Below are 25,995 nucleotides of genomic sequence, written 5' to 3'. Positions count from 1 at the left end.
TCATTTCCCCCTTCAGGAAAATGGTAATATTCGGAGCACACTCGTGGAGGTGCTCAGGAGGATTTGTGACTTAACCGTTGTAAATCTTTTAAAACTGTGCCTAGCCCATAGCGAGCGCTCAGACGGTGTCAGCAGCTACTGTGAGACTCTCATTTCTTTGTAGGCGTAGCTAGTGAAAAACAGAGACGGCTCCTGTACAACCTGGAGATGGAACAAATGGCTAGAACGGCCAAAGCTCTGATGGAGGCTGTGAGCCATGCCAAGGCTCCGTTCACAAGTGCCACTCACCTGGACCACGTCCGGCCAATGTTCAAAGTGAGTATCCTGAGAAGCCAGGCCCTGGCTCGGCCTGATTCTGCAGGTGGCCAGCTAGAAGCTAACCAGTGACTCTGTAATGAAGAGGTGGACGAGAGGAAAGGCCAGGTCTGGGTGCACAGTAACTCAAGTGAGTCCTTCCCAGAGGCCCTTTGATGATGCAGGGGATGTGCCATCGCCGGCCACAGGTGTGGGCTCCTTGGTCAGAATGGCTGGTTTGAATCCTGCCTTTGCCACTGTGTAGCTCTGTGACCTTGGTCAGCTTACTGAGTCCCTCTCTGTGTTCATCATCTGTAAAATGGGGATAAATACAGGGTTGCTATTGGGGGTACTGGGGGACTGAATGAATTAAGAATTATTCAGGCAAAAAAAAGAAAAGAAAAAGAATTATTCAGACAAAAGAGACCATTTTATTTTGACTTTTCACCTCCATGGCCTCAGGGTTAGTTTACCAGGTGAAATTAGTTGGAAGTAAAAGACAATATCCTGAAGTCTCTCTGTTTTTAAAATTCTAGAAAAGATACATGCCTTATATACCTAACGCATAATTTTTCTCTAAGGTGTTTTTATAGTAGCTGTCAATATCCTGTTAGTTCATCAGTTCTAGATTTTTGTGACCCTTTATTTCCAGGGAATTCACAGGAAAATTGGAGGAAAAGTAAAGTCGAAAGGAATTAGGAACCTTTCAAGAAACTAAGCTCATAGAGTATGAGTTGCGTGTAGGTTTTATTTTGCATGCCAGCCTCTGATTGGCACTGCCTGCCTGCTGCACTGTGCGGAGAAGGGTTCTTGTGCCCTGAATAGACGGCGCAGGCAGCGGGCTCTCCAGGTGATGAGCGATGTCTGCCACGAGCACAGGTAGACGTGGTGGTGGCGCGCTAGCCACGTACTTCTCGTCCTTCCTTTTGAACTGTGCATTTAGTAAGGAGCATATCTGTAGTGACACCTTTGACCCCAGTTGAGGAGGAACCATTTTATATTGTGAATAGAGTAGATTGAAATCAAACTAGCAGTGAACTTGGCATCCTGGCTCTGCTCATAACTCACAGTGTGGCCTCTAAGCTGTTCCCATGCTGAAACTCTAGACATGATGGAAACCTCGCTTCCTTCCAGCTGGTGTGGACGCCACTGTTGGCAGCCTACAGCATCGGGCTGCAGAACTGTGATGATACGGAGGTAGCCTCACTGTGTTTGGAGGGCATCCGGTGTGCAATCCGGATTGCCTGCATCTTTGGAATGCAGGTGGGTGGAAGTGAGCAAGGCTCCAGAGATGCTGGTGGGCTGTGTTCTTTCAGATTTGGCAAAACTTAGAAACTATCAGACAATTCCAATTAGCCAAAAATATCTCAAGCTACCTACTCATGCCTGCAGAGAGGAAGCCCGCAGACTTGTGCTGACGACAGTCTCAGGGGGAAAATTGGAGATTTGGATTGTAACCTTCTTTAGTGAGTAGGTGGGGTCTAAGCTACTTGATTGGATTTGACAAAACAGACTTCCTATCCATCTACCTAATTTGCCTGCCCTAGTGCTAAAATATTACTCCTCCTTTTAAGTTCAGTTTTTATTATAATGTCCTTCGTTTCCAAGTCTTCTCTGGGGGAAATAGTTTACTACAAAATGAGTATGTCTGTAAACCTTTGAATCTAGAAAAATTCAAGCAACTCAACAAAATACAATTCTCAAACTCTTAGGAAATTAGGAGGCTGTCAGCCCCATGCATCACTTCCTAAGTAAGTGATGCCCCCATTTATTTTGAAAAACTCAAATCTTCTATTCCCATGTATTTTGCAGTTAGACATTTTCTTCTGTACGAAGACCTCAGGCTTCGACATCAGACAGTCTGGGTTGCAGAACCTAGCCCTGCTGCTTCTCTAGCCCCGTGACGTTGCCCAGCTAACTCCTCTCTAAGACACTCTTGGTCTCCTCTTCTGTAGAGCTGAGAAAATAGGCCTACCTTGCAAGATTGTTGCAGAAACTAGAGTGTGTGTGGCAGTCTTAGCATTCATCAGATTCTTCTCCTACTCCCTCCAGAGGGAACGGAACATAGAACTTAAGTGTGAGGTCAGTGGCAAAGGAGAGAGCCGGCTCTCGGCCATGTGGCACACAGGGATGTTCAGTAGCAGGAGGATGCCAGCACGGAATAACTGGCATATTGATGTGTCTGAAGCCTGTTAGGTGATGTGTGTACCGAAGGTATCAGGAGCCCGGTGCACACACAGTCCCGTGGATGTGCAGATGGGCACGCTAAGGGTAGAATCTCAGCTCACTCTCTTGCTTGAACTTCCGTTGCAGCTGGAGCGAGATGCCTACGTTCAGGCTCTTGCTCGCTTCTCCCTTCTGACGGCCAGCTCCAGCATTACAGAAATGAAGCAGAAAAACATCGACACCATAAAGACACTCATTACAGTGGCGCACACCGATGGCAACTACCTTGGGAATTCCTGGCACGAGGTGCGTTTCCTTTGAAAGCCTGGTAAATGCCTTTGCTTAGTTAGGAGGACTCCCAGCACTCCTCTGACTCAGTGTCCGTCTTCTCTCTTTGGTCAGTCCAGTTCTGGAACTAGAGTCAAGCCTCGATTTAACTCTGGGCTTTCCTTTATCCACAAATGACCTCACGTCTCTGAAAGCTTCTGGGGCTGTGGTGGGTGCGTTCAGATGCGCCGCGTCACGGAGCGCCCCCTCCCCAGCAGCTCCTGTTCGCAGGAGTGCTCCTGCAGCAGCTTTCCTTCCACGTGAGCGCGCTGCCCCAAGCCCTTGTGCTCCTGGGCGTGCATGTCAGTGTGTAGATTTAGAAAACGCTGGGGGCCTGATCTCTCTCCTGATCGTATCTGAAAAGGATAAAAGTGTTAACATCCTGAGTGATAGCATTATGCAGGCGATTTCTTTTCTGCTTTTTTCCCTTAAATTACATTACCTGATTTCTCTGGTGTCCGCATATATTGCTTCTTGCTTTAGGGAGAAAACTGAAAGAGTAGAGGTGAGTGTGCAGAGTGGCGGGGACCGTGGGCACCTAGAGGGGACATGGCTGCCTCCTCCCCCACGGGGTCAAGTCCTTAAGGGTGAGGGCCCGGAGCTGGACTGCCGGGGTCTGGTGTAGGTGTGCAGCTCTGCCTACCTGTGTGGCGTGCACGTCCCTTCATTCCCAGGCCGCACCTTCGTGGGGTTGCCATGAGGTGAAGGGAGGTCTTGTGCAGGGCTCAGAACTGCATTTGGCAGGTGGTGAGGGCTCAGTACGTGTTAGCCTCCCCCCCCCGCTCATCATGGCATGTACCTTTGTCCCCTTTCACCCAGCCTTTCCTTTCTCCATCGCAACGCTGGAGTTTTCCTTATTAGGAAAGATGGAGTTGTAGGGGGTGAGGGTAGGGAGGGCTGGTTGGTTGGGTTTTGGTTTTTGTTCTTTATCTCTGTGCCCAGGGTGGGGCTCAAACTCAGGATACCAAGATCAAGAGTCACATTCTCCACCAGCTAAGCCAGCCAGGAGCCATTTTGTTGTTGTTTTTGCTTTGCTTTGTTTTTAAGAAGTAATTTCCTGTTTCCTGAGGAGTCACAATATGTAGTGAATAAGTAGCTGCTTTCTCTTATAGAACTTTTTTTTTTTTTAAGATTTTATTTATTTGACAGAGATAGAGACAGCCAGCGAGAGAGGGAACACAAGCAGGGGAGTGGGAGAGGAAGAAGCAGGCTCCCAGCGGAGCAGGGAGCCCGATGTGGGGCTCAATCCCAGGATTCCAGGATCACGCCCTGAGCTGAAGGCAGACGCTTAATGACTGAGCCACCCAGGCGCCCCTAGAACTTTTTTTAACGTAGGAGGCTGATCTCCGTGGGGTTCCTCCTGGTTGCCGGGTATATAACAGCACCTGGGAATGTTAAAATGAATCACCACCTATTTGATGGTCAGAAACCTTGAGAAATCAGGCTGGAGCCAAGAAGTCCTCGGCCACAAGTTGTTGACATACTTGAGACTCTGGCCCTCCTCAGCTTCTGGAAAAGGGAGGGAGTTAATAATAGTTTACTGATAATAATTTAGTAGTATCATTGTATGTGGAGCAATCAGGGGATGGCTCTTTCTGGTAGAATTAAGTACCTTTCTCAGTCAACAGGAAGTTTATAAGTAACAATACCAAGCAGTGCTCAGTGGTGTAGTGGACTCCATACTCTGAGATTGGATCATAAAGTCAACATGAAGGGCAAAACTCAGCTTTAGTTAGAAGTTCCCATGAAAATCCCTGAGGAAGGGTTTACCCGGAGAACTCTGTGCTGTCCCTCGATAAGTTTCTGGCGGCCAGTTTTTCCTCCAGTAGAAGTCGAGACCCATTTCGGTTTCTTCAGATAAGCTCCAGTCGAGAGAAGGCTTGCGTGCAGGTGGGTCTTGTCCACCCCAGAACCACCCCGTGGGGCCAGAACCTGCAGTCTTTTTTCCGACTGCACACCCATTCCAGGGCATGTTCTCATTCATTCAGTTATCTGGATAATAATCACCAGCTATTTTAGGTGCTGGGGATTCAGCAGCGAACAAGACAGCATTAATGCCTTGTGGGTACTTAAGGCAGAGGACAAGCAAATACATGGCATAATGCCAAAAAGTGGTAAAGGCTAAGGGGAAGAAAAGTGTGACCAGGGGATGGTGGTAGAGAAGGTGGTGTGCAGTCTCAGGGCAGTCAAGGGAGGTCTCTGAGGGACACGTGTCTGAGCCGAGAATCTAAGCTGGGAGTGAGCCATGGGGAAGAGCATAAGGAATACGTTCTAGGCATAAGGAGCAGCAAGTACAAAGGCTTTGGGGGTAGGACGAGACATGTCAAGTTATCGGAGCAGCAGGGAGGCTAGTGTTTTGTGTCTGAGGGGTAGAGTAGAAAGGAGGTGAGGGGGGCTAAGTCAGCCCAGATGGCCCACTTGCTGGGTAGCACGGTGGGTGGGATTCCCTGCTCCAAAGAGCTTTTTCTCTCTTTCTCGAGTGCTTATCACATTTGCATAATTAAACATCTATATGGCATAACTCCCTTGTACCACCTTTTCTTTTGGTCATTTTCTCTTTTACTTTTAACAGTTTGGAAAAAAAAAATAGTGATGTCTCTCTTCCAGGTCTGTAGTCAGTGGGTTGCCTCACCAGGACTAGGAAAACCACCCTAAGACCCTCAGATTTCATTCTCACCTGAAAAGCTGTGTATTTCAAAGAGCTCTCGAATGACTAAGATTGCAGTGACCTTTTCAGGCCGGAAATGGAAACTCACTTCTTCACACCTTCTTTTCATTAGATCTTGAAATGCATCAGCCAGCTGGAGCTCGCTCAGCTGATAGGAACCGGTGTGAAAACCCGCTATCTGTCTGGATCTGGGCGTGAAAGAGAAGGGAGCCTGAAGAGCCATACGTTGGCGGGAGAAGAGTTCATGGGCCTTGGCCTTGGTAAGACACCAGGCCCCACGGCTGGCCGTCACGGAGTCACAAGTTAACCAGAATGAAACGCCTCTTATCTCAGCAGGACTGTCACGTAAACCAGCTCTTCCTTGTGTGCCCGCTGACAGTATGTCTATTAATGGAAGTGGAAGTGCTGCTTTGGCTCTCTTACCTGTGATTAAACTGTTGAGTAAATGCCTATTTTATCAAAATCAGCAGGGTGCATTACTTTTCTTTCTATGCATACTAGTGTATTGGGGGTAGAAGCCATTGGCTTTAGAAAGGCTACAGCTTTAGTACCTAGTGTTAGAGGAATGGGTATGTGTATCTCTCGATTTTGAAAAGTAGATTCAACTTCTCTTTCCACGTTCATTCTCCTGAAAGTAGAATGGTTTCTCATTGAATCGAGAGGCTTCCGTCGGTATCTAACAGTAAATAAGGCAAACAAATGTGCTGGACCACATTCTAAAAACTCGGTTTATGCATTTTAACTCATTTAATTCTCTTAACAATACAGTGAGATTGGCACTGTTACCATCCTCATCCCATAAATGAGGAAGGTGACGCTGGGGTGAAGTGACTCGAGCGAGACCACACAGCAAGAAATAGCAGGGGCAGGTTTCAAACCCAGGCTGTCTCAGGGCAGAGGGCAGGCTCCTAGGTCCCACGTACACTGATCGGAATAGGACAGGGTACAGTTAAAAGCACAGAGTGTATGGAAGGGGGAGGCTGTAATAGCACCCGCTTCTAGGGCACACGCAGGGATGGCTGGAGAGAAATCTGGGAAAGCACGCCGGACGTTGAGAGGTATAAGCCGTACCGTCTTCCAGGAGCTCTAAGTTAGTGCTGCTTAACTTTGTATTCGTTCTCCTAAATGTAGGCATTCAATACTATAAAAATGTGAAAGACTTAAGAAAGGAAGGTGGTTGGTACAAGCAAGGGAGCTTGTGTTTTAAGAATAAGAACGGATTTTAAACGCCGAATGCCAAAACCTACGTTTAATTTTATTCTGTCATCAGTTGAGGGTGTTTTTGTTTTGTTTTGCCTGCAAACCATTCTCTTATGTGACTTGTCTCTGCGTATTGATGCCACAGAATGCTTTGTTCTAAATACTCGACTGTTTTAGAAGCAATGTTGATTTTGCGCGTTGTGTTTCAGGTAATTTGGTGAGTGGTGGAGTGGATAAAAGACAGATGGCCAGCTTCCAGGAATCGGTTGGTGAGACCAGCTCACAGAGTGTGGTTGTAGCTGTAGACAGGTAATGATTTTGTTCTGCAGTGAAGCTGGACTGTCCAGTAGCTTGGCACATCCTCTGTGTGTACTAATGGATTCCTAATCTTTTTGACTCTTGTAAGTGTTGTGAGCTCTAGATCGCTCGAACTAAGAAGTAGCACACGCGATCCACAGCTACTAATAACCTTCATGTTCGTTTGAATTCGTGACCTTTTTAAAAACAAGAGTTTTTGCTTGTGCTGATGTTTTAGATTACCTCGTTTCCTTAGCAGAAATTACTTGTTTAAAAATTTCAAGAAGGGTTTAAGATATAAAGCCTATCTATGAGTGAGAGGTGGCCACATAGTTTGCATTTCTTTTTTCTTAGAACCTTTCCATGATACCTGTTTACTTGAAATTAAACATCCATGAGAAATATAGGTATTCTTACTCGAAGACATTCATTAGATAGCAGTATTTAAAATATGAATTTTCTAAAATGAACAAACTCCTGAAAAGTACCCTTGAATAGTCATGTACACTGCTGTTCATGTGGTTAATGACCTGTCCCATAGTATTAAATACAGTGTTGAGATGATAGCAGTATAGAATTTGGGGCATAATTTGTATTGTTCTCAGAACAATCCTCTTAGTAGTTTAAACTCTTTAACAAGGTATGTTGATTACCTTGTTCCTGATGCTTCCCTGCTTCTCTCCAACAGAGATACTGTCTGTAACATAGTTTTGATGGGTTTTCCTCACATTTTTCAGTAGGTTTAGGCTAAAAGTTCAAAGTGTTTATTCTTCCATTAACCACACTTATTTCTTCTCTGTTTCTCTGCCTTAGCTGGATCATGGACAATAGTAGTCTTCCCAGCATCATTTTGTGCACCATTACATTTTTTTTAATTGAGATATAATTCACATACCATAAGACTTATTCTTTTAAAATGTAGAATTCAGGAGGCACCTGCGTGGCTCAGTCAGTTAAGTGTCCCACTCTTGATTTTAGCTCAGGTCATGATCTCAGGGTCATGAGATCACACTCTGCAGGGAGTCTGCTTGAGATTCTTTCCCTCTACCTCACCTTCTGCCCCTCCCTCTGCTCACGCACGCTTTCTCAAATAAATAATCTTTAAAATGTCTGTATACAATTCAGTGGGTTTTAGTATATTCAGACTTGTGTGGTCATCACCACTATTAAATTTCACATTTGGTCTTAGCCAGAAGGCCGAGAAGCTATTCCGCTATCAAATTTCATCGCATTTCCATCAGCCTGTGCTTATCATTATCAGTCACTCCCCATTGCCTCCCCTGCCAGTCCCGATAGCCACTAATCTTCATTCTGTCTATATAGATATGCTGATCCTGGGCAGTGTTGAGTTGTCCATTTCTACCTTTCAGTTTTATCTGTTCTGCCTTATGATTTGGGGGCCTTGTTGTTAGATGCATATATGTTTTTATGTTTTCTTGACAGATTAAACCTTTTATATTATAAAATGTTCTTTGTCTCTAGTAATGATTTTTTCAATCTCTTGTCTTATATTGGTGCAGCCATTCCATTTCTCTTCTGGTTGCTTTTTCATATGCTATGTCTTTTTTATTCTTTTACTTTCAACCTGTTTGTGTCTTCTAATCTAAAGCGAGTCTCTCCGGGGCAGCTGGCTGGCTCAGTTGGTAGAGCATGCGACTCTTCTCTCAGAGTTATGAGTTCAAGCCCCACGTTGGGCATAGGGCTTACTTTAAAAAAACAATAATAGTAAAATAAAAGAAGTAAAAATAAAGTGAGTCACTTCAGACAGCAGATGGTTGGATCATGTTTATTTTAGTCCATTCCCCCAATCTCTTCTTTTGGATGAAAGTGTTTTATCTATTTACATTTAATTATAATTTAATTGTTGATGGGTGAAATTTAGATCTGCTCTTTTTCTCTTTTTATAAATATGTGTTATGTCGTTTTTGTTCCCCCATTCCTTCATTATCAGTGCCTTCTTAGGTGTTAAGAAATTTTCTAGTGTATCATTTTACTTTCCTTGTTTCTTTTACTGTAATTTTTCAGTGTTTTTCTTACTGATTGCCTTGGGGATCATGATTAATAACATCTTAACTTTTAACATTCGACTCTGAATTACTGTCCACTTAATTTGTGTGGTGTGAAACATCTTGGCTCCTATGTAGCTCCATTCTCTGCCCTCTCCTCTGTGCTGTTGCCATAGAAGTTTACACCAGGCCTATGGTGGAGCGTTTTAAAGCCTCCTGTGGTTGGGGCAGCTGGGTGGCATAGTCGGTTAAGTGTCTGCCTTCGGCTCAGGTCATGATCTCATGGCCCTTGGGTCAAGTCCCACATCAGGCTCTCTGCTCAGCAGGGAGTCTGCTTCTCCCTCTCCCTCTGTGCGCTCTCTCCCTCTTCTCTTTTTTGAAGTAAATAAATAAACTCTTTAAAAAAATAAAATAAAATAGAGCCTCCCGTGGATGTCTCATTCCCAGCTTTTCCTTTTAGGTTTTTGGCCAGGTCCTTGTTTTTCCCCAGCTGTGACTGCCACCTCAGGTCGTTACTACAGATTGCTTTTAACAAAAGCCCCAGGGACAGGGCTGCACCAAATGAGGTCTGAGTCAAAGACAAATCCTGGAAATGGGGGTTTTCAGGGTACTGCCAGGCAGGTCATGTAATGTCAGTTCTGAGACTGGTGTTCTGGGGGGAATTTCAGGACTGTTCTGTTCTTTCATATGGAGCTAGGTTGCTGGTTTCACAGTTACTGCGACTTCAAAGCTGTTAGTTTTCAACATTCCTGTGGAACGGGGAAGACAGTAATGGAAATAGGCCAACCTAAAACACCGTAATAGTCTCTTGTCTATACCAAGATTGAGCCATTTTTCTTGAATAAACATTTTACCAGCCTTTGCTAATTTCCGGAGTTCAGTCCTGAAAGAGCTGGTTTGGGTAGTTTTTTGTTTGTTTGTCTTACGGAGGAGCAGCTTGTTGGAGGTCCTCACTCCCCCACTCCCACTGTTGTGACACCACGTGCTGTTATGTTTTACGCTCCCTTTTGATGTGTCGCTTTTTCTTTCTACCATTATAGGCATTTATGCTCTGGGTTCATTGACCAGTTTTGTACCTCTGATGCCTCAATCATTTATTTTAGTGGAGGTACCAGACCTGAAATGCTTCATTTTTGACTTTTCTTCAGTGTTTGAAATTGAAACGCAGCTTCCAAATCTAACGTTTATTTTACTGTGTCTGGAATTATCTTCCTAGAATTTTTACTGGATCTACCAGACTGGATGGCAATGCTATAGGTATGTATTTGTCACTCACGTGTGACAACTATAGAATCCTCATGTTGTGCCTGTCTGGCCATTACTAACGAAGCCTCGCGTGTGTCGTTGGGTCTGGCCTGTAGTTGACTTTGTCCGCTGGCTGTGCGCCGTGTCCATGGACGAGCTGGCTTCCCCGCACCACCCCCGCATGTTCAGCTTGCAGAAGATTGTGGAGATATCGTACTACAACATGAATCGGATCCGGCTGCAGTGGTCCCGAATATGGCATGTGATTGGAGATCACTTCAATAAGGTAACTCTCCAAATTCAAAAACCACTCCATCAGTGTCCAGAAAAAGGCAGGCAACTATATTCAAAGAAGAAGCAATTGAGAGTTTAGGTACTTATACAGATTTTTCTGCTATCCAGAAGTAGAATGTTGCTATGAAACCTTTTATAAGCCGAAATGGTGTAAAGCAGAGAGGCAGTAACCACTAATTTATATGAAAAAATTGTGAGCATTGCCACACCCCAAAAATAACCTCTCTTAGGCTTTTCTGATACCTTAGGACACATCTTGCTCGCGGTGCACAGAACTGAGATAAAGCCCAGATGTTCACTGACACAGTTCAAAGCTCTGGTGGCTTAATGCTGAGATGCTGAGTGGAGTTCGTGGGGAAGGGGCTTGGCAGCACTTGTCTTGCCGCTGGGGTGCGTGCTGCCTCTATAACAGCTCGCGGCAAAATGAATGCTAAGTGTCACTTTCACTTTTCACCTTTTTTTTTTCGTTTAATAAAAGCAAAACTGCTCTTTGGATTTTTTTTTGGTTAGTGAAAATAGATACTAAGGTAGGTCTTTCATAAAAGCAAAGTGGTGCATGGGGCGCCTGGGTGGCACAGTCGGTTAGGTGTCCAACTCTTGGTTTCAGCTCAGGTCATGATCTCGGGGTGGTGGGGTCAAGTCCCACATCAGGCTCTGCGCTCAGTGAGGAGTCACCTTGGCACTCTCTCTCCCTTTTCCCCTTCCCCCTCCCCCCCAAGCATATGAATAAATCTTTGAGAAGAAAAGCAAAGCGGTGCAGTGTGACATTGCGAGAAGCAGAGGATACTTATAATTCATTTCCCTTGTGCAGCATATTTACATACTGCTAGAACTCATGGAATATGAAATTAAAATCTTAGTGGCATTAAAAATACTTTAATATCCATATCCATAGGCTAACAACACAAACATCACTATGGTCACTGGACAAACAGTGGTGTTTGAATGCATGGCAAAATCGTCTAATGTCTTCTTTTTTTTTTTTTTTTTTAAAGATTTTATTTATTTATTTGACAGAGATAGAGACAGCCAGCGAGAGAGGGAACACAAGCAGGGGGAGTGGGAGAGGAAGAAGCAGGCTCATAGCAGAGGAGCCTGATGTGGGGCTCGATCCCACCGCTGGGATCACGCCCTGAGCCGAAGGCAACCGCTGTGCCACCCAGGCGCCCCCGTCTAATGTCTTCTGAACGACCGAAGGTTAAGCTATGTTCCATATAGTTTCACTGTTAATGTCACTGCTTCTTATAGGCTGGCTTTCGTTGCCACCACTCTTCAGAAACCTTTGTTGAGAAAACTAACATTTATTTTATTTTTTTAATTTATTTACTTATTTGAGAGAGAACGCACGCACGCCAGCTGGGGGAAGGGCAGAGGGAGAGAATCTCAAGTGGACTCCCTGCTGAGCACAGAGCCTGACACGGGGCTCCATCCCACAACCCTGAGATCATGACCTAAGCCAAAATCAATAGTCGGCGCTCAGCCAACTCAGCCACCCAGGTGCCCCTAGCAAACGAACATTTATTTTTCCATCAGGAACAAGTTAGAGATTGGTGTGTTATGAAACTGACAACTACTGAGAGAAAACCAGACTACACTCTTCTCTCTCCGCTAGGGGCTTCATTGCCTACATATTGGCACACACTCAAACAAAGTTTTAAAAATCAGACCGTGTGTGTATTGTGTATTTGTGTGTGCGTGTGTGTGCATCTGTGATGCCATTAACTTCTTACAGGAAAGCTAACAGCTGAATAGCACTGTTTCCTACCAAAGCATACTCCCTGGTTTCAAAGCATTTTTCTTACTCCTGGAGAATGAGGAGTTGTAATACAGATGCATAAAAGTACTATGAGTAAAAAACAGTTTATCCAAAAGAGAACTGTGCTCTCTCCATTGAATGGAAGAAACTTATAAAAAGAAGCAGGTGACCTTTCATCTGAACCCTCAGGAAGGACACAGCCATGAGCCGGCACAGGACCCAGAGCAACTGTTTGTTGAGTGACTGGTGGATGCTAGCACTGTCATCTACAGTGACCAGCTAGCTCAGCAACCAGCTTTCTCACTGTTCTGAGTAAATAACTTCTTAGTGGACCAGCTGACTTAATTAGTGTGAAATTGCTTGAGAAAGGGAATGCGGACCATTATCATTACTGTACCTCACCTTGTATTCTTGTCCAAGCTGGTGACCACTAAGCTGGAGCAAACGTTTCTCACTTATTCCATGAAATCTGTCCACTAGCAGCCATAGCATCCTTTTTTCTCTCAGAAGTAATAATCCAAAAGTGTCTTGGTAAACCTTTCCCAGCTTCTCAGAGTCTAGACTTCATGTCCAGTGGGACTTCTTCAGGAGAGAACATCGTTTGTACAAGTAACTTTTCCCACCTGCAGTTCTGTTCTCAAGACTCTTCAGGTGTCAGTTCTCGGTTATCTGTGGGCCACTTACGGGCAGCTTGGGATGTAGGCTGACAGATAGTAATGAGACATTTCATGGCTGTCACCTTCATTACCAATGTCTGTTCCACTCATCAGAGCCATTAAGCACAAAGTTGTGGACAACTCAGTTGCTCCCTCTGGGGCTCTTCATTTGTTGTACCACCTCAGGAAGATGTTCTGCTTCCCCTTGGGAAGTGGAGCACATAAGAATCTTGTAGGTTTGAAGAAACGGATGGCTGAGTACGGCTGTAACTTAGCTCTTGGCATTCCGGCAGTCTTGGGAACAGTCCCGTGTTTCTCTTCTAAAGTAGGACACATGTGTGTCCCGGGCTGTGCAAAGTTGCACCATAGGTATGGAGTGTATTCCTGCTGCAGGATTTCCTGAATCCTGATGTTTAGGAGAAGAATATTCTTTTTATTAGTATTTAATTTAATGAATGTTACATAAACACCTTAAAAAAAAATTACAGCTGAAGCCACGTTTGACCATCACCACTCCCCTATTGAACCCTCCCCAAAACTAATTATTACCAGTTTGTTATCTATCTTCCCAGACATTTTTCTCTGCACGTGTATGTGTATATACTCCTAGAGATACAGATAATATTGTCTTGGTTTCTTTTGCTTTTTTGATAAAAAAACATAATTACTATTACACTAAGTGCTTCCTCCACTTAGCAAGGAATCTTAAATATTTAACTCTGATATTAGTATGTATGAATTTGTTCTTTTTTAAATTGTGGTAAAATACATATAAAAATTTGTCATTTTAACCATTTATAAATGTACAGTTTGCTACTGTTAAGTACATTCACATTTTGTGTAACAGATCTGCAGAGCTCTTTCTTCATCTTGCAAAACTGAAACTCCAGACCCATTGAATACTAGCTTCCCATTCCTTCCTCTGCCCTGCCCCTTCCCCGAGTCCCTGGTAACCACCATTCTGCTTTCTGTCTCTACAAATTTGACTACTCTAGCTGCCTCATGCAACTGGAATCATGCAGTATTTGTCCTTTTGTTTTTGTTTTTTTTTAATATTTATTTGTCAGAGAGGGAGGGAAGGAGCACAGGCAGGGGCAGCGGCAGGCAGAAGGAGAAGCAGCTTCCTTGCAGAGCAAGGATCCTGATGGGGGACTCAATCCCAGGACCCTAGGATCATGACCTGAGCCGAAGGCAGATGCTTAATCACCTGAGCCACCCAGGCGTCCCAGTATTTGTCCTTTTGGTTTTTTTTGTTTGTTTTTAAAGATTTTATTTATTTATTTGACAGAGACAGCCAGCGAGAGAGGGTACACAAGCGGGGGGAGTGGGAGAGGAAGAAGCAGGCTCTTAGCGGAGGAGCCTGATGTGGGTCTCGATCCCAGAACGCCGGGATCACACCCTGAGCCTAAGGCAGACACCTAACAACTGCGCCACCCAAGCGCCCCCTTGTCCTTTTGTGACTGGTCTCTTTCTCTTGGGATCATGTCCTCAAGGTTCATCCATGTTGTAGCATGTGACAGAATCTTCTTTTTGTTTTAAAGGCTGAATGTATTTCTTTTTAACTGCCGAATGTTACTCCATGTCTGTGAACATACCATTACATAACCGTTTCCTATTGATGTTCCAATTTTTCTTTATTACAAGTGATATTGCAACATTACTTCTGTTAAAAATAAAACCTTTTCAGGTCAGACCACGTGCCAGTGAAGTTTCCTGCTTGGAGCAGGCTGCTGCAAGATGCCCCAGATCCCTTGGCAGGGGTTCTGGTGGGAAACATTCCCTTGCTCTGTTTGAGGGATTCTTCTTGAGGGAAAAATATGAGAAGCACCAACCAAATATATACTCATAACTCCAGACTCTAAAAGTAGGTAAACTATAGACAAGTACAATTTTAAGGAAATTGAAAAGCCTCAATATTTGTGCTGAATTTTTTGAGGCTGATGATAATTATAATCATCTGCTTCAGGCGACAGATGTGGGCAAGTATGAAAAGGCTTTACAGAGGGGCGCCTGGGTGGCCCAGTTATTAAAGCGTCTGTCTTCGGCTCAGGTCGTGGTCCCAGGGACCTGGGGTAGAGCCCTGCGTCGGGCCCCCTACTCAGCGGGGAGCCTGCTTCTCCCTCTTCCACTCCCCCTGCTTGTGTTCCCTCTCCCGCTTTCTCTCTCTCTTTCAAATAAATAAAATTTTTAAAAAAGAAAAGGCTTTATAGAGACTTTAAAGTCTTTTGACTTCTTCTGTGTATTTGGATAAAATTAATTAGCACGTGGGGGATTGTTGTTTAACGGGTATAGAGTTCCAGCGTTGCTAGAGTTCTGGAGATGGGCGCAACAGTATGGATGTCCTTAGCACTACTACACTGGGCGCTTCAAAATGGTTAAGATGGTAACTTTTGTGTTTTATGTGTATTTTGCCACAGTCTTTAAAAAATTAAATAGCACATTTGAAAGCACTTTTAGTTAAATGTGCAGTACTGATCTTTCATCATTAAAACAGAATGGCCCAGGTCATAGCCAAGAAACATCATGTTCTTTTCTCCTTAGGTGTGTTTTTCCATAGCATTTATTTCGAAGGCAGGCTGTCCATTTTTGACGTTCAGAACCCCACATTCACAATTGTTGTACTGTGCCTATCTCACCTCCCCTCCCGTTCCTGCTCAGGTTGGCTGTAACCCCAATGAAGATGTGGCGATCTTTGCTGTTGACTCCTTAAGGCAACTCTCTATGAAGTTTCTCGAGAAGGGAGAATTAGCCAACTTTCGTTTCCAGAAAGATTTTCTGAGGCCCTTTGAGCATATCATGAAGAAAAACAGGTATGTGCATTGTCAGATTCCCCATTGGAGGCCTAAAAAGACCTCCTAACACTAATCACACAATTAATATTTTCTTCCTTTGTTGATGGAAACAGGTAAAATGAACAGACTGATTCACATGTATCGTTTCTAAGTACAAAACTCAGATCTGTGTGTGACCTTTCCCCGAAGGATAGATCACACCGGCACAACTAGTAGAAACATGCCATGCGTTCTTACTGGGGTGGGGGCTGACGTTGTTCAGAGAAAGAGCCACTGTGGAGGCATCCTAAAACAAGGTCAAGAATTATGTGACCCATCCTTTCTGCCCCAGGAGGGTGACAGAAGAGATCAGGACAGCTGTCCCTCTGAAGCAGTCACCCTGTTCATGCGTTCACTTGGCCTATTTCTATTGCAGCCTGCCAGCTGCTGGTACTATTCTGAGTGCCAAGGATACAGCACTAAAGAAAACAGTCAAAAATGCCTGTTTTCCTCTGGCCCCTGTTTTCATCGGTGCAGCTGGGTACATGGGTGTTCATTACCATATCATCTTTACTTTTATATGTGTTTGAAGTTTTCCTTAATGAAATTAAACAACATTGTTTAGGGGCATCTGGGTGGCTCAGTCGGTGAAGCATCTGCCTTCAGCTCAGGTCATGATCCCAGGGTCCTGGGATGGAGCCCCGCATTGGGCTCCCTGCTCAGCAAAGAGCCTGCTTCTCCCTCTCCCACTCCCCCTGCTTATGCTCTCTCTTTCTTTCTGTCAAACAAATAAGTAAAATCTAAAAAACAAAACAAAAACCAAAAAAAACTTGTTTATATTCCAGTGAGATAGATAAACAAGAAAATAAATGTTTAAATCAACGTAAGGGGATAAGAGTAGAAGCACTCCTTTATATGGGGCAGTCAGCCGAGATGCATTTGGTAGGTTGACCCTTAACCAAAGTGAGGAACAAGCCAGGAGTGGCTGTATGTGATCTTGGGGAGAGTGTTGTGAGCAGAGGGAAGAGCAGGAACAAAAACCCTGCAGCAGAGTATCCTTGGCATGATAAGGAGGAGCAAGGAGGCCAGGGTAGCTGGGCAGAGTAACCAAAGCAGAAAGTCCTGGAAGATGAAGCTGTAGTGGCAGCAGAGTGCCTGGGTCATGAAGGAGCTGTCAGCCTTGGTCAGCACTTTGCCTTGTTCCCTGTCAAAGACAAAAGCCATTGGAGGGTTTTGAGCAGAGAGGTGAAATGGTCTGACATACGTTAAGGGATCTTCTTAGGTTTATCCGTGGAAAATGAAAAGCCACTGTAATTGTTCAGATTTGGATCAAGGGGGTGAGGCACCATGGGATTGGATTCTGTACACATTTTCAAATGGAAAGCCTACACCATGTACTGAGGAATTAGCTGTGGGGCAAAAGAGGAAGAAATGTCAAGGATGACTTTCAGGTGTCTGTCCCACCACTAAAATGTGTCCATGAGATCTGCTTAGATTTTTTTTTTTTTTTTAAGAAAATGAAAGCTTACGAGTTCAAAGGCCGTAAGCCAGTGTGGATCGTTTGGGGTAACAAAAGAGCAGCAGAAAAGTCTCCCTGGTATGTCTCTCTCTCTTTTGGTTTTTCTCTTCATCACCTTACTGCTCATTTTAAGAGAAAATAAAGCCCGTTCCAGAATCTGGCATCACCCTGATTTTTATTTTATTTTATTTTATTTTATTTTATTTTATTTTATTTTATTTTATTTTATTTTATTTATTTTTTTAAAGAGAGCAGGAGGCAAGGGGAAGAAAGAGAATCCTAAGCAGGCCCACCCCCAGCATGGAGACCAACGCGGGGCTTGATCTCATGACCCTGAGATCATGACCTGAACTGAAATCAAGAGTTGAACGCTCAACTGACTGAGCCACCCAGGCGCCCCTCACCCCTGATTTTAGCGTACGCACAGAAATACCCTCCGTCCTTTGGGGACACTGTTCTGAGTGCGGAGGAGTTGGAGGCCTGGCGTGGCAGCTGGCCTAGTTGGCTGGTGGCACTGATGGCCAGAATCCCAGGTCCTCCCTGCCCATGCCATGGCTGTCCAGCCAGCATTTGAAAAGGGACAGAGCAAGTTTAGAATCACACATTGCCAGCCACTCTCAGACACTGTTGATGGAACTGTAACTTGCTATAACATTTTCAAAAGCATTTGGGCAGTGTGCAGGAACCTTAACATTTCTCTGCCCTTTGATTCACTAATTCTGTACTTCTGTAACTCTTCTAAGGAATTAATTTGAAATACAGCAAAACGTTGTAAATCACACAAAGTAATTTTTAAAAAACCAGATGCCACCTAAATATAAAAGTGTTAAGTCAGTGTTGGTACAGCCAAACATGGACTGTTGTGCAGCTGTTCAAGACATTCACAATGTTTATGATATAGGAAATGCTTAATAGTTCGGTCAAAAGGGCAGGTTATAGAGTCGGACAGTGTAATAAGGACAGTTTATCAGTCTCTCCCTGTGAAATATCATACTGTCACATAAAGGAATTTTTTTGTTTCATTATTTTTTTTCTACATTTTCCAAAATATTTACTGTCATCACATATTACTTTTAATAATCAGGCAAAAATCCTCTTATTTTAATTTATTATTGTATTTTTTTTAGTAAACTTTTTTTTTTAAGATTTTATTTATTTGAGAGACAGCAAGAGTGAGAGAGCACAAGCAGGGAAGTGGCAGAGGGAGAGGGAGAAGCAGACTCCCCACTGAGCAGGGAGCCCAGTGAGGCTGGATCCCAGAACCCTGGGATCATGACCTGAGCCAAAGGCAGACGCTTAACTGACTGAACCACCCAGGCACCCTTTATTATTATTTTTTATGCAGGGCGTGAACCCATGACCCTGAGATCAAGAGTTGGACACTTAACTGACTGAGCTATCCAGGCACCCCGAAAAGCATTTTTTTAATTATTTTTTATATTTTTTAAATTTTTTAATTATTTTTTACACAGGGCGTGAACTCATGACCCTGAGATCAAGAGTTGGACACTTAACTGAGCTATCCAGGCACCCCGAAAAGTTTTTTTGTTTTTTTTTTTTTAAGATTTTATTTATTTGGAGAGAGAGCATGTGAGCAGGAAGAGGAGCGTAGGGAGCTGAGCATGGAGCCCTACATGGGGCTTAATCTCACGAGATGAAGAGTCGGACGCTTAACTGAGCCACCCAGGCACCCCCCAAAAGGCATTTTAAAAACTAAATGTAGAGGGGCGCCTGGGTGGCTCAGTTGGTTGAGTGTCCGACTCTTGATTTCAGCTCAGGTCGCAATCTCTGGATCATGAGATCTAGCCCAGTGCTGGGCTCCACGCTTAGTGCAGAGTCTGCTTGAGATTCTCTCTCTCACTCTGCCTCTGTCCCCAACCCCTCATGCTCTTTCCCTCTCTCTCTGTCTCAAATAAATAAATCCTTAAAAAGCACATGTAGTTCTTCCCAACGAGCTGCTTTTCTTCGCCATGGAGGAGGCAATCATGAATTCAGTTGTATTATGTATTAAAGTCACCAAGGTATGTAGGCAGTCCTTTGTTGTCTGTGGGTGACGTATCTGTTTTGTGGACTCGGAGCTATGTTTTAACTCGGTTTTGACTTTCTCCTTGCCTTCTCTAAATGACCGATTATCAGTTAGTATGGATCCCGCAGATGAACATGAATGTTACCCTAAGCCAGATGAAATTTGCAAGTCAAGTCTGCAATCCCAAAGCCACTCTAAACGGCTTTCAAAGCTAGTGGTGTATGGAAGAGATAGGTTTGTGTGGCCTTGCTTCTTGTTACTTGTGTGATAATAGAGCTCACCCCATAACTGCATATGTCTTAATAGGTTGCAAGACATACATACTAACCTTTTGCAAATATCCAGGTAACACCATGTTGAACCATGCAGCTGCTTCAGAAAATGGGCCATTTTTTATGTCTTCAGGTTTTGTTTTGTAATAATTAAATTTAAAATTTTGCCTCTCAAATTGCATGTGTATATTCCCATCCATGTATATGTGTTTACTATACACATATATCCCTGCCTAAAAATCTAAGGACATGCACCAAGAATTTAGGCATGGTCATCTCTGGGTGGCAGAATTATGAGTATTGTTAGTGTAAAGGTTCTCAGCCAGAAAAACTGACCAACAATGCCTTGAACCACAAAGCTGTGTATTGTTTACTTAAGAAGTCAGAGGCAAGCCGACCCACGTTTGGTTCCATAGCCCAAATTGTCATTGAGGACCCAGCTTCTTTCTTTTTTGCTATTTTTTTTAAGGTTTTATTTATTTGAGACAGAGAGCAAGCAGGGGGGAAGGGGGAGAGGGAGAAGCAGGCTCCTTGCTGAGCAGGGAGCCTGATACGGGACTTGATCCCAGGACCCTGGGATCATGACCTGAGCCAAAGGCAGACGCTTAACTGACTGAGCCACCCAGGCGCCTGAGGACCCAGCATTTTTCTGTCCCTTTGTCCATCCACAGGATCACTTTTTATCTTTGAGCCTATTGTTTTGTGATGCTGAACAGAGGGTCTAGCTCCAGGCATCATGCTGTGTTCAGAATGGGAATACCAGGAAAAGGTGCAGAGCCTACCATATGTATTCGTTGTAAGACAAAAACAAAACTATAGTAGAAACCCCTCCCTTCACATTTCCACAGATTTTCTCTTACATGTAATTAGAACAGGTCATGTAGCTTCCTTGGCTACAAGGGAGGCTGGGGCATCAAGGACCTGGTACATGAGACAAGATTGTCATGTTGTCTTGTCCTGTTTGTGACTGGCTCCCTGAGGTCAGGCATGTTGCTGCCTGCATGAAATCAGAGTTCTGTTACCAAGGAGGTGGGAGGACAGCTGCTGGGAAAGCAGCTGACTGTCTGCCATGGTGATTGTCTTAATGTTTTTTCTTTTTGTTGTATCTAGTTTAATTTTTTTTTAAAAAATGAATGTGGATTACTGTGCGCTTTTAAAAATGTGGTTTTGGGGGGCACTCGGGTGGCTTAGTTAGCATCCCAGCCTTGATCTCAGCTCAGGTCTTGACCTCAGGATCGTGAGTTCAATCACGCCTTGTGTTGGGCTCCAAAAAAATAAAATAAAAATAGAAAAATAAAAAATGCGGATTTTCTAATGCATTGCTTCTAAGTGATGCCATGTTCATTTCTCTTCCCACCATTCAAAATACGTACGACATGGCTGCCCCATTCTTTCCTTAGGTCTCCGACCATCCGGGACATGGTGATCCGCTGCATTGCACAGATGGTGAACTCCCAGGCAGCCAACATCCGCTCGGGCTGGAAGAACATCTTTGCTGTGTTCCACCAAGCAGCCTCAGATCACGACGGGAACATTGTGGAGCTGGCCTTCCAGACCACAGGCCACATCGTCAGTAAGTAGCTCTCATGTCCCACCTGTAAGTCTAAAAGGGTGACCACTTATTTCCTGTCTGTTTACTCCCCAGAAAGGCTTCCTTGTTTCAGGTCGGCTGTGATATGATAATGTGCCAGGTGGTGTTCTCAGCTCTTAACATGTGCTTGGACATGTGCACAAAAACCCCGTGAAGGATAAATAGCTGATTCTCATTATCCACAACCACAAAACCAGTGCTTCCAGCGCTTTTGTGGTCGTTTGTGGACATGTGCGTGCATTCAGCAGGGAAGCACTTGAGTCACCTGGGCACATGTTCCCAGCCGAGGCTAACAAGGCGACCCTCTCCCTTCTTGTTTCAGCTCTCTCACTATAAATAAGTAAATATCCTTTCCGTGGTTTACTTACTGCCACGTTTTTTTGCATTTCTGTTTTTTTGTTGGTGACTTCACCGTTTAAAATGGCCCTGAAATGGGCACCTGGGTGGCTCAGTCGGGTAAGCATCTGCCTTCGGCTCCAGTCATGATCCCAGGGTCCTGGGATCAAGTCCCACAGCAGGCTCCGTGCTCTGCGGGGAGCCTGCTTCTCCCTCTCCCTTTCCCTCTGCCTCTCACTCTCTCTTTCTCATGAATAAATAAAATCTTAAAAAATAAAAATAAATAAAATGGCTCTGAAGTATGGTGCTGGAGTGCTCTCCTGTGTCCCTGAGCACAGGAAGGCTGTGATATGCCTTATAGAGAAAATACATGTTTTCAAGAAGCTTCTTTCAGTCTTGAGTTAAAGTGCTATTGGCCAAAAGTTCAGTGTTGATGAACCCAACGCTATGTATAAAATACGGTGTCTTTAAACTGAAACACATGTGAAACAAGGTTATGTGTTGATTGGTTAATTAAAACGTTGTGACCAGAGGCTCGTGGGCCGTACCTCCATACGTCCCCTAGGAGCAGTCGTTCTTCACTGTGGGCACATTCAGTGTTCACAGCGACTCTGTGGAGCACAGCTACCATGAGTAACGAGAACTGGCTATACCGTTACTCCCCACACTCTACCAGAGAGGAAACTGAGGGACAGAAAAGGAAAGTAGAACAACTTGCCTGAGGTCACACAGCTAGGAAATGGTGGGGCAGGATTCACCCCCAGACAGGCCAACCCAGAGTTGGTGGCGTGTCTGTCCCCTCTGGACTGACCAAACGGCCCTGGTCCTGCCTGTCATCAACCACAGGCTGTGTACTCTTCTTGGTCTTCGTCAAAGTGATAGAGCATTAGATCAGCTTTAATCTTTTTTGAGATCTTTTAACTCTTAAGAAGCTTCTTGCTGGGGCGCCTGGGTGGCTCAGTCGTTAAGCGTCGTCTGCCTTCGACTCAGGGCGTGATCCCGGCGTTCTGAGATCGAGCCCCACATCAGGCTCCTCCACTAGGAGCCTGCTTCTTCCTCTCCCATTCCCCCTGCTTGTGTTCCCTCTCTCACTGGCTGTCTCTATCTCTGTCGAATAAATAAATAAAAATCTTTAAAAAAAAAAAAAAAAAGAAGAAGCTTCTTGCTACTTGGATTTTTGTCTTAGGTGATGTTTGTAGGATTTTGAAAAATCTTAGACTTCTGAATTGCCTTTCACCTTTAGCTCATTGACCTTTTCATCTCCCTTTATCTTCACAACATTCCTTCAGGTAGCACGCGGCGTGGCCCTGGGATGGGAACGGCCAGGGAATTAAAGGAGTACGCTCAGGATCACCAGCCCAGGGCCAGAGCTTTGCTCGGTGCTCAGCTTCTGGCAGACCACTGAGGGCCAGCTTCACACGCAGATCAGTGTTTATCCTATCCGTTTCCTCCAGCTCCATCCTAAAATAGCTTAAGTTGAAATGGACCCCTTGACGTCCTGGTGAAACTTGATTTTCTCATGGCTTGTCCTCTGTCACTTCCTTAGGGATACTTGATAGGGCCTCGTCAGAGAGTCCTGCTCTGACCCCCAGCCTAAGCTGTCCCTACGGCCTTCTGTCCCCTCACCCAGCACTCACCCAACCTGAGATTATTTTATATTTTATGTATGTATTGGCTTAGGTGATTGTCTGTCTTGCCCATTGGAGCACGAATATCGTGAGGCAGGAAATTTGATTGGTCACCTCTGTCCCCGGGCCCACAACTGTGCTTTGCACATAGTTGGCACTCAGTAAATGTTTGATGAATGAATGAATGAATCAATGAATGAATTAATGAATTGGAGCTCAGGAACCAGTTTAGCCCAGACAGTGCTCAGTGGATTCATTCCTGAATAATTTAATAAGAAATGCTGTCTACTAGAGATAGTGACATGCTTTTCTTAGATGTTCATAGAAGTAGTCCCCTCGGGGTTGGGGGGTATTCATTCGATCCCCATTTCTAAGTCTCCTGGTCTTATAAAGAACATGGCTTTGTTTCCGCAGCAACGATTTTCCAGCACCATTTCCCTGCAGCCATCGATTCCTTTCAGGACGCTGTGAAGTGCTTGTCGGAGTTTGCCTGCAATGCTGCCTTCCCCGACACGAGCATGGAGGCGATCCGGCTCATCCGCTTCTGTGGGAAATATGTCTCCGAGAGGCCTCGGGTACATTATTTCCTCACCTCCCTCATGGGCGCTGAGGGGAAAAGGAATCGCAAAGAGAGTTCCAGCTACACTTTTAGAAGTGCATGTTTGCCCTGAACTGGGCGTTCACTTCAAAATGCTGCCCGTTGCTGGGGTTCCACCCCCTCTCTCATTTTCTGCGTATGAAATTACTTCTACTCCTACTGAACTTTTACCTGGTATTCTACTAATTGTTTTTGTAGAAAATGGTAGTATTTAGTTTTGAATTTTGGCAAAGCTGAAGAAGCTAGACCTTTCTGTTTGAAAGCAAACAAACCGCCCGCCTAAGGAAATGACATTTTAGCATTGTGACATGGCTGAGAAATCACATTTTTAAAAATCACCTTTTGTTTTCTCCCAGAAATGTTTGGGCTTTTTGTTTTATGACTCACCTTTCCAAAGAGGCCCGCTTGGTTTAAATGACAATCTCAGACACTGAAATGGGATAGAAATAAGCACATCTAAACTATGACAGCCTATTCAGATCTCTCCTTCAGATCTTTTCTGTGTATTGATTTATTTAGTTTCACATCAGACCTGTAAGATTGGCAGTTACGTCCCCACTGTATGGGGGAGTTGACAGGGGCACAGAGAGAAATTGCCTAACGTTGGGTAACCAGAGCTGATAAAGAAATTTTATTAACAGCGGATAGTACCTCGCTTCAGGAGTGGTTACAGATCAAAGGGCTCGAAATCCCAGAGGTAGGGCAGGGAGTGGGTTTTACATGCAGACTGGGGAGGACTGCCAGCTCCTAGCTGCATGACCTTGGGCAGCCGACTTCACGTCCTAGTGCCTCAGTTAGCTCAGCAGTGATCTGCCCACTCAGCTTATTCTGAAACCCACAAAGGTAGGCATAACCGCTCGTGTGCGCTGGGGAGAGGCTTGTGTTTGCCTCCTGGGGATTCCCTATCCTGCCCTTGCTGAGTGGACATTGTTAGGAAGGGAAAATGTGTGGGGCCTTAATCTTCATGTAGTTCCCTTTGAGTTTCTTCCTTTGCTTAGTCTGCGTCTGAGAGGTGACTCTCCCGGCAGGTGCTACAAGAATACACAAGCGACGACATGAATGTGGCTCCTGGCGACAGGGTCTGGGTTCGAGGCTGGTTCCCAATCCTGTTTGAGCTCTCCTGCATCATTAACAGATGCAAGCTAGATGTTCGGACGAGGTAACCATGTCCCGGGACGGTGCCCCTTCTGTCACAGAATGAGCCTCAGTCACCTGCTCGCCTGACCCCATGCTCTCCCACTCTCTTCTCTGCTGTTCTTTCCCCGCTCCCCCCCATTCCCGCCCTGCACCTGGCTTTGTTCCTCCAGAGGACTCACGGTCATGTTCGAGATCATGAAGAGCTACGGCCACACCTTTGAAAAGCACTGGTGGCAGGACCTGTTCAGAATCGTGTTCAGGATTTTTGACAACATGAAACTCCCTGAGCAGCAGTCAGAGGTAGGTGGTGACTGACGCAGTGTCCTGGATACAGCGGGGGAGGCCTCTCTGCTTTCGTCCCCTGCAGTGTTGCGTCATCGTCCCTGTGTAAGTCTTACACTTGGAGCTCCCGGAGGTGTGTTTTAAAATGGAAACCCCCCAGGTGCCTGGGTGGCTCAGTCCGTTAAGCGTCTGCCTTCAGCTCAGGTCATGATCCCAGGGTCTTGGGATGGAGCCCCACAGCAGGGAGCCTGCCTCTCCCTCTGCCTGCCGCTACCCCACTTGTGCTCGCTCTCGCTCTTTCTCTCAAATAAATAAAATCTTATAAAAAATTCTTAAAAAATAAAATGGAAACCCCCTTCCTAGCACTGTTACACCAGAGTCAACTAGTGCTAAGAAAATGTCCCCATTTGGGGAAGGACGAGAGGAAATAAGTCACCATGGCCCACTCGCTTTGCCCTCGGGCATTGTACCTGCCAGTTCAACAGGGACTGCTTCTCAGCAGTCAGTAAAAAATGGAATGTCTGGGGTGCCTGGGTGGCTCAGATGGTTAAGCATCTGCTTTCAGCTCAGATCATGATCTCAGGGTCCTGGGATCGAGCCCCATATCGGGCTCCCTGCTCAGTAGGGAGTCTGCTTCTCCCTCTCCCTCTACCCCTCCTTCCCCCTGGTGCTCATGCTCTTTCTCCCTGTCTCAAATAAATAAATAAAATCTTAAAACTACAACAACAAAAATGGAATTTCTCTGATCCCTGAAAAAAACCCATTAAAAGCATTTTTGTGGGCACCTGGCTGGCTCAGTCGATAGAGTGTGCGACTCTTGATCTTGGGGTTGTGAGTTCAAAGTCCACGTTGGGTGTAAAGATTACTTAAAAATAAAATCTTTTGGGACGCCTGGGTGGCACAGTCGTTAAGCGTCTGCCTTTGGC

At 44.9% G+C, this 25,995-nt stretch overlaps 1 protein-coding gene across 1 annotated transcript in view; it reads left to right on the top strand.

The window, feature by feature from the left end:
• ARFGEF2 (ADP ribosylation factor guanine nucleotide exchange factor 2) overlaps positions 1 to 25,995 on the top strand; it is a 93,007-nt gene that overhangs the window by 50,173 nt on the left and 16,839 nt on the right. The window contains exons 19-30 of the mRNA XM_026503689.4: positions 164 to 315; positions 1,429 to 1,557; positions 2,608 to 2,766; positions 5,568 to 5,715; positions 6,865 to 6,964; positions 10,175 to 10,215; positions 10,320 to 10,489; positions 15,568 to 15,719; positions 20,898 to 21,070; positions 23,467 to 23,627; positions 24,679 to 24,809; positions 24,958 to 25,087. Of these exons, the coding sequence (XP_026359474.1) occupies positions 164 to 315; positions 1,429 to 1,557; positions 2,608 to 2,766; positions 5,568 to 5,715; positions 6,865 to 6,964; positions 10,175 to 10,215; positions 10,320 to 10,489; positions 15,568 to 15,719; positions 20,898 to 21,070; positions 23,467 to 23,627; positions 24,679 to 24,809; positions 24,958 to 25,087 (1,646 nt within the window). The remainder of the gene's footprint in view (positions 1 to 163; positions 316 to 1,428; positions 1,558 to 2,607; positions 2,767 to 5,567; positions 5,716 to 6,864; positions 6,965 to 10,174; positions 10,216 to 10,319; positions 10,490 to 15,567; positions 15,720 to 20,897; positions 21,071 to 23,466; positions 23,628 to 24,678; positions 24,810 to 24,957; positions 25,088 to 25,995) is intronic.

This window comes from Ursus arctos, unplaced genomic scaffold, assembly GCF_023065955.2.
Source record: "Ursus arctos isolate Adak ecotype North America unplaced genomic scaffold, UrsArc2.0 scaffold_16, whole genome shotgun sequence".
NCBI lineage: Eukaryota > Metazoa > Chordata > Mammalia > Carnivora > Ursidae > Ursus > Ursus arctos.
Note: the sequence above shows the minus strand (reverse complement) of the source record. Positions and strands in the feature narration are given on the sequence as shown.